Genomic DNA, 14,782 nt, shown 5'->3' with positions numbered 1-14,782 from the left:
AATAATACAAAGAATTCCTGTGTATTTTTCACCTAGATTATTCAAATGTTAACATTTTACTGCATTTGCTTTTACCTTTTTTTCTCTATATCTATGTTATGTTTTTATCTGAACTTTTTGCAAGTAAGTTGCAAGCATGATGTCCCTTTACCTCTAATTGCATAAAGACTGTTCAGTTGTTGTATCTCTTTAGTTTAATCTGTGATATGAAAACTTCCTCAGTCTTTATGTTGATTTGTCACTGACATTTTGAAGAATACTGCCATTATTTTGTAGACTGTTCCTCAATTTGAATTTTTCTTATTTTTGAGATAGAGTCTATGAATAAATAATACTTTAAATGTTAATATGGTAAATAATGTTATGAAATAACTTCTGGATATTCATTATGTATAGTTTATATACAATCAATTTCATATCTGAGATAGATTCTAGCTAGTTTCTTGGGGTACATGGCAAATATTTTAGGCTTGTATGGACTTAACAGGTGACTGCTTCACTTTGGTGTGGTTACCAAATTGGTATGGTTACCAACTGAATGAAATAAGGTATGGCTGATTGGTTATGTTAATAAAATATATCTAAAATGGTCATATTTTTGTAATTTTATTTTATTTTATTTTATTATTCTTACTTTTTTTGGAGTTAGAGTCTCACCTGTTGCCCAGGCTGGAGTGCAGTGGCGTGATCTCGGCTCACTACAACCCCTGCCTCCCGGGTTCAAGTGATTCTCATGCCTGAGCTTCTCAAGTAGCTGAATTACAGGCGTGCACCACCACACTCAGGTAATTTTTGTATTTTTAGTAGAGGCGGGGTTTCATCATGTTGGCCAGGCTGGTCTCAAACTCCTGACCTCAAATGATTCATCCGCCTCAGTCTCCCAAAGTGCTGGGATTACAGGTGTGAATCACTGCGCCAGGGCTGTATTTTTGTAATTTAAAAATAAACAATTACTAAAATAGGTTATTCCTATTCTCTGATATATTTTTTTACCTTTATTTAAAAATTCATGTAAACTCAGGCTATGAAAGTATAGGGAGTAATAGAATCACTTCCTATGCAGCTGTCATTCAGTGTGCAAAATAAATTTGAGGTCCCTTCCTTCTCTTTTCTTCCTTGACATGTCTGTCATTTTCATGCATGTTTTTATACCTTTATCACATATAAAACATGGTATAGTTTTGTCTTCTATTAACTTTATAATAAATGATGCATGCTCTTCTGCAACTTTTTTTGTTCTATATTGTTTTCAGATTTATGTACATCGATGTATGTAATTTCAGTTAATTCATTTTGCTGCACTTCAGTTCTAGCACATTTCCTTCCAACATTTTAACATCTTTGAAACTCGGATGCATCTCAAAATCAATGATGTCTTGCCCTAACAATTGGTATGTTTCCTTTTTTTGTGGTACATAAATATATAATAATTGTGATATGAGCCACACTTGTATTACATGCTTTGTATTTTATGACTAAGCCACAATATCCAGTCCTTTTCTGATGATTAGATTATTCTGAAATTTTGATACTACATATATGTATATGTAGTGCTGCAATGAACACTAATTTACCGTTTCTTTGTGCATATTTGTGAGAGTTTCTCTAGATGGGATATACACCTGGGAGAAGAATTGCTGGATTATAGAGTATGTCCATTTTCAGCTTTGCCCTCAAAAGTAATTGTACTTCTTACCCTAGTATATATACTCTGTTGCCCTATTCTTCAACAGTGGGTGTTGTCCTACTTCTTTTTACCAGTTTGATAGCTATAAAATGGCATCTTACTGTGGTTTTAATTTGCGTTTTCCTTCTTACTAGTGAGGTTGATAATTTTTTAAAATAAGACTTGGCTTGTATTTCTTTTATGTGAATTGTCTGTTTATATCTTCTGTGTGGTTTTAGTTTGCATTTTCCTTGCTAGTGAGGTTGATAAGTTTTTAAAATAAGACTTGGCATGTATTTCCTGTCTGTGAATTGTCTGTTTATATCTTCTGTCCATTTGTCTCCTCAGTTTTACCAAACATAATATGACTTCTTTAGATCTTTTCTCAGTTACGTGTATTGCAAATAACTTCTCTATGTCAGTGGCTTATCTTTATTTCAGGTATCATTTGATGAATGAAAGTTTTAAATTTTAATAAAATCAAATTTGTCATGTTTTCCCTCTTAGAATGTGTGCTTTTTACATCTTTAAAGAAAACCTTTCCTTTCTGTCAGAGGTTGATGATTAATTTGTTAAAAATGTAACTAATTTTAAACTAAGAGAAAAAAATTATAAATCTTTATGAATACCTTTTGTGCTATGTAAGAAAAGTGTTAATTTTCAATCTATAATTTTATTAGAAAGAGGAACTATAATTTAGCCAAAAATATTCTGAGTCTGTGGTGGGACATAATCAGGAAGAGATGATAGGTCAAAGGAAAAGAAGGACAGTATTTTGAGGACAGAATGTGAAGGACTATTTATAGGAGCATAAACTCATATCTCAGGGTTTGATTGAGATAAGGGAGGAAAGAGAAGACCGCGAGAGATAACTGGGTCCATGTAAAGGCCAAAGAAAGAATAGGAGAGGGACTTGGTAGTTGGTCAAGAAGCACCTACTTGTGTTTCTTGGTGTTGCTGGTTTCTTTGTTTTTTAGCACGCTCCTTGTACTTAATGTCACTGAACAATACACTTAAAATGATTTAAGACAGTAAATTTTATTTATTTTTTACCACAATTTTTAAAAAGGAAAAGATTTTTAAAATGGAGATTTGAACAGATAGAAGTAGTAAATTGAGTAAGGAGAGTGCAAGGCATTATTGCCTTTTATTAAATTTACTTGTGATATCAAAGTACATTTAAAAGAAGAACCCAGTCAGGTGTGGTGGCTCGTGCTTGTAATCCCAACACTTGAGAGGTTGAGGTGGTTGGATGACTTGAGGCCAGGAATTTGAGACCAACCTGGCTAACATGGTGAAACCTCATCTCTACTAAAAATACAGAAATTAGCCGGACATGGTGGTGTATGCCTGTAATCCCAGCAACTTGGGAGGCTGAGGCACGAGAATCACTTGAACCCGGGGAGGCGGAGGTTGCAGTGAGTTGTGATAACGTTACTGCCTTCCAGCACTCCAGCATAGGCGACAGAGGGAGACTCTTTGTTCAAAAAAAAAAAAAAAAAAAGAAGAAGAACCCTGTTACATTTGGGGTGTGTATAAGTTTGGTCAAAAATAATTCAGAAATTTCATATTGGCAAATAAATTGAATATAACTTGGTAAAAGATTTCTGTTTCTGTTTTCTCTCTCCCTTTTCAGAAGGGCTAATATTATGTGTAGTAAAAAAAGATGGAAACAGCCCACTATGGTTAGCAATGATCAGACTTACGACTATGGGTGTCAATATTGATTACATTGCTGGTTTGGTGAACAATTTGGATCGAGTAGTTCAGATGAGACTTAAAGTTTGTTAGAGGATTGGAAAAATAAGATCTATATGTTAGTCCATTTGGGCTGCAATAATAAAATCCCTAAGACTGGGTAATTTATAAAGAGCATAACCTTATTGCTCACAGCTCTGGAGTTCAAGATCAAGGTGCCAGCAGATTTGGTGTCTGGTGAGGGCTCACTTTCTCCACCTTCAAAGATGGTGCCCTTTTGCTGTGTCCTTATATGGTAGAAGGGGTGAACAAGCTGCCTCAGGCCTCTTTTATGTAAAAGAGCACTAATCCCATTCATGAGGATAGAGCCCTCATGATCTACAGCTCCCAAAGGTCCCACCTCTTAATACCATCTCTTTTGGGGGTTAAGTTTCAACATACAAATTCTGGGGGAGCCGAGGGGCAGGGGCGGGGACACAAGCATTCAGACCATAGTAGATTAAAGAACCTGAAATTATTAATTCTAAGGAATGAAAGTGTAATGGTTGCTCTAATAGGAGTCTTCACTATCCTCTGAGTAATATTTTATGGGGAGCTCCAGCTCACAAAGGGGTAGTATTTCAAAACATCGTTTCTTAGTTGATAAGAACAATTGGCAAAGTCATGAATAATATAGCCGCGGAGGACAACACAGTATATATTGTAATGAAAAATAGGAAATAGTATTATACTAAAAAATATTTTGGACTATGGGCTTCAGTAGCTCCTGGGAATATAGTACTTTGTAAAATCCATAAACAGCAGATATAACAAGTCATGAGTCTATCTGATGGAGGGTAGGAGAAGGAAAAGAGTTAATTACCTGGATATATCAGGAAGTCACAGTGGTCAAGTTAATAAGTAATTTGTAGGTTGTATGGTCTTTTATACTTGTCTCCAGCACCACCACCTATGCCTTCTGATGAACTATAAATTGCTTGATATTTCTATCTGTGTTTATTTTCTTTTCTTTTTTTTTTTTTTTTTGAGACAGAGTCTCGCTCTGTTGCCCAGGCTGGAGTGTAGTGGCTGGATCTCAGCTCACTGCAAGCTCCGCCTCCCTGGTTTTCGCCATTCTCCTGCCTCAGCCTCTCGATCTGTGTTTATTTTCTAAAGTCCCTTTTGAGATGGGTTCACAGAGCACAGTGGTTGAGAATTGGCTGGTGAGGGATAATGATACTTTGTCTAAGTTTCATTTAGTCCGCCCTGGTTGGAGCCTTGGGTTGATTGATTGCCTTCCAGCTTGGCATGTTGGGAAAGAAAAGCTAGGAATGGCAGGATCCAGAAATTGCAGCAGTTTTAAAAATTTCTCTGTCATTTATCAGCTGTTCCCACAATTTAACACGGCGTGAATTAGCCTAGAGTGATGTGCATTGATCTGATTCCCTGGCACTTCATCCTGTTTTTTCAGACTTGGGGGCCCTGATTTGGTAGGACTTGAGTTTGCCTGTGGTTTTTGTATGGATGAGGTCATTGGTTCTCAGATTTTAGCGTGACTCTACATGACCCTGGGAGCTTGTACACTTTCAGATGCCTGGACCTTATCACAGACCTACTGAATCAAAATCTTTCTGATTAGAGTTTTATGTGTATATTTACTTATTTAGCCTTTTTTTTTTTTTTTTTTTTTTAAGGCAGAGTCTTGCTCTGTTGCCCAGGCTGGAGTGCAGTGACACGATCTCGGCTCACTGTAACCTCCACCTCCTGGGTTCAAGCGATTCTCCTGCCTCAGCCTCACGAGTAGCTGGGATTACAGGTGTGTGCCACCACACCTGGCTAATTTTTGTATTTTTAGTAGAGTCAGGGTTTCACTATGTTGGTCAGGCTTGTCTTGAACTCTGACCTCAAATGATCGACCTGCCTTGGTGTCCCAAAGTGCTGGGATTATAGGTGTGAGCCACTATGCTTGGCCCTTACTTAACTTTTTATTAAGGAAAAATATAAACGTATTCAAAAGTAGACAGGATAGCATAATGAACCCCAATATACCCATCATCAAGCTTCTATAAGTAACAGTTTATGACTCATTTCATTTTATCCATATCCCCATCCACTTTTTCCTCTTCTATATTATTTCAAAGCAAATCCCAGATTATTTTATTTTTAAATATATATGTTTTAATAGGTTCCACAGATGATTAAAAAACTTTCTTTGAACAGGTGATACATGTATGTAGTAAAGGATGTACAGTGAAAAGTAATTATTTTCATTGCTGCCAGTATTGTTACTCTTCACCAAGGCAAAGAAACCCTCAGTTTCTTTATGTGGGATATTCAGTGCATATGCAAATATATGCATATAATTCCTCAACACACATGGTAATATCTGTTGTAAAGTACACATTTTTTGAAATCTTGCTTTTTTTTCAGGTAGCAGTGTTATCTTCAGAATCAGGTCAATAACAAGGCAAATAAATTGTTTTCATTCTTTTTAAATTGGTCCATGTGTCAAGGTCTGTTTAGTACCTTTTGATGGATATGTAGGTTATTTACAGTATTAGGTTGCTTTACACAGTGCTGCAGTGAATATTCTTGTACAGTGTCTGAGTTGCCTACATTTCTAGGTCAGAGGGTATGTTCATTTGCAATTTTGTTAAATACTGCCAGATTGCCTTCCCACTATCTGTGTATGTATGGTGTACAGTGTTCTTCTATATTTTTCATGTCTCTCCTATTTATGTTCATGCTTTCCTTTAAATCCACAAGTATAGAATAGCTGTTTTAAAATTTATCTGTTGGCCGAGCTCAGTGGCTTATGTCTGTAATTCCAGCACTTTGGGAGGCCAAGTCAGGAGGAGAATTGCTTGAACCCAGGAGTTCGAGACCAGCCTGGGCAATATGGCAAGACCCCATCTCTACAAAATTTAAAAATTAGTTGGGCATGGTAGCACATATTTGTGGTCTCAGCTACTTGGGTGGCTGAGGTGGGAGGCTCATTTGAGCTCAGGAGGTCGAAGCTGCAGCGAGCCATGTTTGTGCCATTGCACTTTAGTCTGGGCAACAAAGACTCCGTCTCAAAAAAAAAAAAAAAAAAAAATTGGGCTGGGTGCGGTGGCTCATGCCTGTAATCTCAGCACTTTGGGAGGCCAAGGTGGGTGGATTACTTGAGGCCAGGAGTTTGAGACCAGCCTGGCCAACATGACGAAACTCTGTCTCTACTAAAAATACAAAAATTAGCCAGGCGTGATGGCGGGTGCCTGTAATCCCAGCTACTCGGGAGGCTGAGGCAGGAGAATTGCTTGAACTTGGAAGGTGGAAGTTGCAGTGAGCCGTGATCACGCCACTGTACTCCAGCCTGGGCAACAGAACGAGACTGTCTCCAAAAAAAAAAAAAATTATCTGTGAATTTAATCATCTCTTTTTCTGAGTCTATGGGTATGGGTTACAGAAGTGGTTTGTAAATTAGGAGAATCATGGCAATGTTAAATTGTCGAGCAGGGTGCAGTGGCTAGAACCTATAATCTATTTGAGATTACTTGGGAGGCTGAGGTATGAGGATCATTTGAGAACAGGAGTTCAAGACCAGAGTGGGCAATACAGTAAGACCTAGTCTCTTAGAAAAACTATTGCAGATAGGATTTGAAGCCTCACAAAAGTGCCTTAATGGATGAGTTTGATACATTTAGCAGTTTTCAGTGTGGTTTTTCTTCATTAAAAGAACGATCAGTTGATGGAGTTTCAAGATCTCTTCTGAGTAAAGGTATGGAATAGATGTCAGTAGATGCCAATGAGATGGTTTGGAACTCCAGAATTGCTTTTTTTTTCTTTTCTTTTCTTTTTTTTTTTTTTTTTTTTTTTTGAGACAGAGTCTCGCTCTGTCGCCCAGGCTGGAGTGCAGTGGTGTGATCTCAGCTCATTGCAGCCTCTGCCTCCTGGGTTCACGCCATTCTCCTGCCTCAGCCTCCTGAGTAGCTGGGACTACAGGTGCCTGCCACTACGCCCAGCTGATTTTTTGTTTTTTTGGTGGAGACGGGGTTTCACTGTGTTAGCTAGGATGGTCTCGATCTCCTGACCTTGTGATCCGCCCGCCTTGGACTCCCAAAGTGCTCAGATTATAGGCATGAGCCACTGCGCCTGGTGGAACTCCAGAATTTCAATTTATGATTTTCTCTTACAGAGTGAACATCAAGTATTAATTTGTATAGTAAGGTTTTGTAGCAGATTTATTAAGGTCAAGTCAAATTAGGAATGTGGTAGATTGTGCACAAGAAAGCTGAAGGAGGTATAAATTTACACCTTTTATCTGAAAGGCCGTGCATTTACTTGTTCCCTTTACCATGCCTTAGCTATTGACTATGGGCCAGTTACCTAGTCTTCGTAAACTTCAGTTTTCTTTTTTTTTTTTTTTTTTTTTATTTTGGAGACAGAGCCTCGCTCTGTTGCCCAGGCTGGAGTGCAGTGGCATGATCTTGGCTCACTGCAACCTCTGCCTCCTGGGTTCAAGCGATTCTTGTGCCTCAGCCTCTCCAGTAGCTAGGATTATATGTGTGCACCACCACGCCTGGCTGATTTTTGTATTTTTAGTAGAGATGGGGTTTCACCACGTTGGCCAGGCTGGTCTCGAACTCCTGACCTCGTGATCCGCCCACCTTGGCCTCCCAAAGTGCTGGGATTTATAGGCATGAGCCACTGTGCCTGGCCAACTTTAGTTTTCTTAAAAGCAAATTGGAAAGATATTGCTATGATTAGATAAAATATTGTAAATAAAGTGTTAAACCGTTGCCTAGTAAGTGCTCAGTAGGTAGTTGCTCTTATTTTTAATACAGATATTACAGATTGTGATGGTAATCTGTGGATTCTGAGTTAAAGAACTGATGTTTGTGATTTGTTACAAGAGTAGGAGACCACATAGTTAATATAATACAGATTTTTAAATTGTAGAAAATGAAGATATTTCAACCAACCAACGAACCAACATTTATTGAACACCAACTCTATATCCTTGGCACTTTGCTTTAGATCTAGTGTGAAAGACAGATATATACACTGACAATTACAATATAATGAAATGTAATCGCAAAATGAGAAGAATTTAGGAACTACTGTGAGAGCACTGATTGCTCACCCCTGCCTGGAGGGTGAGTTTATATGTTTCAGGAAAGGCTTCAGCAAGGATATATCATTTTACTTTGATTGAAATCTAAAAGAGTTTTTAAAGTGTTCAATAGTAGATGTGAATCTGGGTGCAGTGGCTCATGCCTGTAATCCCAGCATTTTGGGAGCTTGAGATGAGAGGATCACTTGAGGCCAGGAGTTGGAGGCTGCAGTGAGCTATGATTGTGCCACTGCGCTGCAGCCTAGGTGAGACCTTGTTAAAAGAAGAAAGGGTAGATGTGCAGAAAAGCACTAAGAGAACATAATGCAAAGTTCCTGTATCTGGCTTCTCAGCTTATTTTTACACTTGATCATTTGTATTAGGATTTTACCATTAGGAAAATTACCAAGGTAATTTTGTACAAGTAGAAAACATGGAGTATTACTTAAAGTGATGATTCTATCAAATGGTGGTTTTGATGTACACATTTATTATATATTGTTGTGGCAGACCAGGTAGATGGAAGGCAGATCTAACACCTGTGTAATTATCAGTTTTTCTAGCTATGGTACTGAGGATTCATTCTTATGTGTATATATGTTTTGAGTTCCTATAGATAGGTCAGCAGTTGCTAGGTGGATTTCATATTTTATAAATTCTAAGTTGGTAAAATAAGGTCAGAGGGGAGAACATTAAGTATGCCAGAATAAAACTGAATTCTCTTTCGTATCTATGTTATATCTGAATCAAATAATGTTTATAAAATAATTAAACACTTAATGGTTGTGTGGTAAGAATGTTGGCTATTTCACCCTCAATAAATCACATCCTTTTTGGATGCAGGCATAAAATAAATAGAATGTCATTTAGTCCTTGAGAACTTTAGAATGATTTTAAATCTGTTTTTCAAATATGATTTGAAATTTGATTTGAAAATATGCTTTGAAAATTTCAAATATTTTCCAATATTAGTTGGAGGAAGTTCAAAGGGAATATCCATATAATAAAGTACAAATTGAGAAAAATGGGAACATGAATATTACTGGGTAGAAAGTCATTAACTTGTCTTTGTAATCTAATGCTTTTTAAGATCAAAGGATAATATATTTAGTAAATAGAATGTAGGATCAGCTATTCGTGAAATGGGGCACCCTAATTTTATTTAAAATCCCTGCCATAGGCGGGGCGTGGTGGCTCACGCCTATAATCCCAGCACTTTGGGAGGCCGACGCAGGTGGGTCACCTGAGATAAGGAGTTCAAGACCAGCCTGGCCAACATGGTGAAACTCCATCTCTACTAAAAATAAAAAAATTAGGCATGGTGGCACATGCCTATAATCACATTTACTCGGGAGGCTAAGGCAGGAGAATCGCTTGAACCCAGGAGGCCAAGGTTACAGTGAGCTGAGATTGTACCATTGCACTCTAGCCTGGGCGACAAGAGCGAAACTCTGTCTCAAAAAAAATATATTTTTTGAGACATATATATAATATATACATACGTTATAATATATACACATACATATGCACACATTTACATATATATCATAAACATATATATTGTATATACATATTTATACTATATGTACATATATATTTATTATATAGCATATATACACATATACACATATATACATATATAATATATACACACATATATAATGTATATAATATATATATAGTTAAAGCAGACATAGATTTTTTTTTTCCTCCTGAGGCAATTCTTGGGCTTTAGGTTTAAGAAATATGGCTATAAACTATGTTTATGTAATGCATATTTTCTTTTCTTGTCATTGGTACATACATTTTAATTTGGTAATATAGTGTTTTACTTTTGTCAAATGTGTACAGTTAAAGGATCTGTACTTTTTTTTTTGAGGCAGAGTTTTGCTCTGTTTCACAGGCTGAAGTGCAGTGGTGCAATCTCGGCTCACTGCAACCTCTGCCTCCCGGGTTCAAGCGATTCTCCTGCCTCAGCCTCCCAAGTAGCTGGGACCCCAGGCATGCACCACCACACCCAGCTAATTTTTGTATTATTAGTAGAGTTGGGGTTTCTTCACTATGTTGGCCAGGCTGGTCTCGAACTCCTGACCTCAAGTGATCCAACTGCCTCAGCCTCTCAAAGTGCTGGGATTACAGGGATCTACACTTTTCTTTTGAGGGAAAATGTTGGCACCGTTTCTAGGGCGTATTGGCCATTTCAGCTTCTCAGTAAATATTTAATAAAATGCACTTGATTCTTTATTCTTAGACTTTTTATGCAATACTCAGAATATCTGAAGCACCAATTAACTGAAATGGAGATATTAAAAAGACAGTTATCTTCTCCAAGGGAAAAAAGCGTCTTAGTGGGAATTAATTACTGTTTTACAAATTGTGAATTTGACCCTTAAGAGTTTTCTTCCTGAGATTTAAAATTGAAAAAAAAATTGTTGACATTAATATTTCTTCTTTCCTTTTTTTTTCTTTTCTTTTTTTTTTTTTTGCAGGTATGGCCTCACAAGTCTTGGTCTATCCACCATATGTTTATCAAACTCAGTCAAGTGCCTTTTGTAGTGTGAAGAAACTCAAAGTAGAGCCAAGCAGTTGTATATTCCAGGAAAGAAACTATCCACGGACCTATGTGAATGGTAGAAACTTTGGAAATTCTCATCCTCCCACTAAGGGTAGTGCTTTTCAGACAAAGATACCATTTAATAGACCTCGAGGACACAACTTTTCATTGCAGACAAGTGCTGTTGTTTTGAAAAACACTGCAGGTGCTACAAAGGTCATAGCAGCTCAGGCTCAGCAAGCTCAAGTGCAAGCACCTCAGATTGGGGCGTGGCGAAACAGATTGCATTTCCTAGAAGGCCCCCAGCGATGTGGATTGAAGCGCAAGAGTGAGGAGTTGGATAATCATAGCAGCGCAATGCAGATTGTCGATGAATTGTCCATACTTCCTGCAATGTTGCAAACCAACATGGGAAATCCAGTGACAGTTGTGACAACTACCACAGGATCAAAACAGAATTGTACCACTGGAGAAGGTGACTATCAGTTAGTGCAGCATGAAGTCTTATGCTCCATGAAAAATACTTATGAAGTCCTTGATTTTCTTGGTCGAGGCACCTTTGGCCAGGTAGTTAAATGCTGGAAAAGAGGGACAAATGAAATTGTAGCAATCAAAATTTTGAAAAATCATCCTTCTTATGCTCGTCAAGGTCAAATAGAAGTGAGCATATTAGCAAGGCTCAGTACTGAAAATGCTGATGAATATAACTTTGTACGAGCTTATGAATGCTTTCAGCACCGTAACCATACTTGTTTAGTTTTTGAGATGCTGGAACAAAACTTGTATGACTTTCTGAAACAAAATAAATTTAGTCCCCTGCCACTAAAAGTGATTCGGCCCATTCTTCAGCAAGTGACCACTGCACTGAAAAAATTGAAAAGTCTTGGTTTAATTCATGCTGATCTCAAGCCAGAGAATATTATGTTGGTGGATCCTGTTCGGCAGCCTTACAGGGTTAAAGTAATAGACTTTGGGTCGGCCAGTCATGTATCAAAGACTGTTTGTTCAACGTATCTACAATCTCGGTACTACAGGTAGGTAACAACTCCATACTTTTTGGTTGTTTATTAATAAATGTTAAATTTCTGCCAAATGAAATAATTTTGTGTGTGTTTGTGGTAAAAGAGATTGCTTCAGTTTAAAAAGGAAATCAAGAGAAGATCAATTTAGGTTTGTTTTAAAGAGATTTAAAAAATCAAGACATAAAATCTACCCAAACAGGATAGAAATCTCCACTGCAAAGTTCCATGCCAAAGACATCTGCTTATTTTTATTTTTAATGGAAGATTTGAAGGAATGATAGGTGATTAATAATGATCAAACAGAGGCCTTTAAATGTTGGAAAGTATTTACAGTAATTTTTGTGTATATCATTGGGCATTTCAGTACTTGAGAGAAATAGTTTATTAAAGACATAATCGTATGTAACTGAATATTTAGAAAAATTATATACAGGTTTGAGTAGCGCTTATCTGAAACTCTTGGGGCTAGAAGTGTTTTGGATTTCAGATTTTTCTGGATTTTGGAATATTTGCACTGTCAACTAGTTAAGCACCCGTAAATCTGAAAATTTGTTTCCTTTGAGTGTCATGTCAATGCCCAAAAAGTTTCAGATTTTTGGATTTGGGATGCTCAACCTGTATAAGAATTCAGAAAGTTATTCTGATTAATGCTTTTAAGATTCAGATATAAAGCCAGGTGCGTTGGCTCATGCCTGTAATCCCAGCACTTGGGGAGGCTGAGGCAGGTGGATCACCTGAGGTCAGGAGTTCAAGACCAGCCTGGCCAACATGGCGAAACCCCCATCTCTACTAAACACAAATTAGGTGGGCGTGGTGGCGGGCATCTGTAATCCCAGCAACTTGGGAGGCTGAGGCAGGAGACTCGCTGGAACCCAGGAGGTGAGGTGAAGGTTGCAGTGAGCTGAGATTGCGCCATTGCACTCCAGCCTGGGCCACAAGAGTGAAACTCCATCTCAAAAAACAAAACAAAACGCAAATATATTTCTTTTCCTTCCCGTGACTCTTTAGGTCACCTGATCATAACCAGTTTTATTATGTTCTATCCACATATATGCTATGGATAATGCTATTTTGGTCTTGGTTCTGGGGGGAAGTTAAAGAAGAAAATAATGCCCATTTAAAGTATTGATAACATGCTACAATGTAACACTAGCCTGACGTACAATAGATAGTATGAGGGGCTAACTAGTGATTACCAAGATTCAGAATACTGAAAACTCATTCTGGAGTGTAAAATGGCTTTGAATTCATAGTTTGATAACTTTGAGCATAAATTATTTTCATATAAGCCTGAATGAATTTGTTATTGGTATATGCTACAGCCCTATGAGCTCCAACATGATGGACCTGCCATAAAATATAGACAAATACAGTATCTGCCAGTATTGGTCATTCATGCAGTTTATAGTTAGAAATGCTTAGAACATGGGGCATATAAATGTAGACCCAACAAGGTGTATTTTCTGATACTGCATTTACCTTTGCACTGTACCTAATTACCCTTCTTGCAAGTATATGCTATAGTGCCCAGTACAAAATAAAGGAGAAATTAATTAGCTCCTACACAAATCAACTCTAAATATATGTCCTACTAGTAGGTTATCAGAAGGAATTGCCCATTTATGTCACTTAGTGTTAGTAAAGCTTATTAAAACATGTATTAGAGCTGGGTTTAGTGGCTCACACCTGTAGTCCTAGCACTTTGGGAAGTGGGAGGATCACTTTAGGTCAAGAGATGAAGATCAGCCTGGGCAACAGAGCAAAACCCTGCCTCTCCAAAAAAAGAAAAAAATAATGAGCCAGGAATGGTGGGAAATACCTGTAGTCTTAGCTATTCAAGAGGCTGACATAGGAGGATCCCTTGAACCCAGGTGTTAGAGGCTGCAGTGAGCTATGATAATGCCACTGCACTCCAGCCTGAGTGACAGAGTGAGACTCTCTTAAAAAAAAATAAAGTATGTATTAGGAATTAGAAATAATAGCCTGATATACCTTTAGTATATTCTTTTTTAAAACATTATTTTTATTTCTATGGGTCCATAGTAAGTATATATATATTTATGGGGTATATGAGATATTTTATATAGGCATGCAGTGCATAATAATCACATCAGGGTAAATGGACTATCCATTCCTTCAAGCATTTGTCATTTCTTTGTGTTACAAACATTCCAATTAGACTCCTTTACTTATTTTTAAATGTACAATAAATTATTGTTGACTATGGTCACTCTGGTGTGCTATCAAATACTACATATTGTTCATTCTAACTATATATTTGTACCCGTTAACCATCCCTACTCCCGGCCCCCATCTACCACCCTTCCTAGACTCCAGTAACCGTCATTCTACTGTCTATCTCCATGAGTTCAATTGTTTTAATTTTTAGCTCCCACATATGAGCGAGAACATCGTGAAGTTTTGTCTTTCTGTGCCTGGCTTATTTCAGGTAACATAATGCCCTTTAGTTCCATCCAAGTTGTTGCAATTGACAGGATCTCATTCTTTGTATCCATTGTGTATATATGTACAACATTTTCCTCATCCATTCATTTGTTGATGGACACTTAGGTTCATTCCAAATCTTGCCTATTGTGAATAGTGCTGCACTAAACACTGGATTGTAGATCTCTCTTTGATAGACTTTCATTCTTTTGGCTGTATATCTTAGTATATTCTTGATTGTATGGTTTTGGTAGTAGAGTGCTAGATACCATTAAAACTTCTTAGATCATTTAAAATTTTAAATTTGCTGTAGTTGCAGGGTA

General features: G+C 37.4%; 2 protein-coding genes across 6 annotated transcripts in view; one reads left to right on the top strand and one right to left on the bottom strand.

The window, feature by feature from the left end:
- Window positions 1-14,782, bottom strand: part of CSTF3 (cleavage stimulation factor subunit 3) — a 710,177-nt gene that overhangs the window by 186,868 nt on the left and 508,527 nt on the right. The window lies entirely within an intron of this gene.
- HIPK3 (homeodomain interacting protein kinase 3) overlaps window positions 1-14,782 on the top strand; it is a 101,772-nt gene that overhangs the window by 19,865 nt on the left and 67,125 nt on the right. For 4 of the 5 annotated variants that reach the window (XM_050758762.1, XM_050758759.1, XM_050758760.1 and 1 more), the window contains exon 2: window positions 10,928-12,026. In XM_050758762.1, coding sequence (XP_050614719.1) covers window positions 10,930-12,026 — 1,097 coding nt within the window. In that variant the 5' untranslated portion in view covers window positions 10,928-10,929. Of the gene's footprint in view, window positions 1-10,925; window positions 12,027-14,782 lie in introns of those variants that run through there. The other variant, XM_050758761.1, reaches the window with a different exon arrangement.

This window comes from Macaca thibetana, chromosome 14 (genome assembly GCF_024542745.1).
Source record: "Macaca thibetana thibetana isolate TM-01 chromosome 14, ASM2454274v1, whole genome shotgun sequence".
NCBI lineage: Eukaryota > Metazoa > Chordata > Mammalia > Primates > Cercopithecidae > Macaca > Macaca thibetana.
Note: the sequence above shows the minus strand (reverse complement) of the source record. Positions and strands in the feature narration are given on the sequence as shown.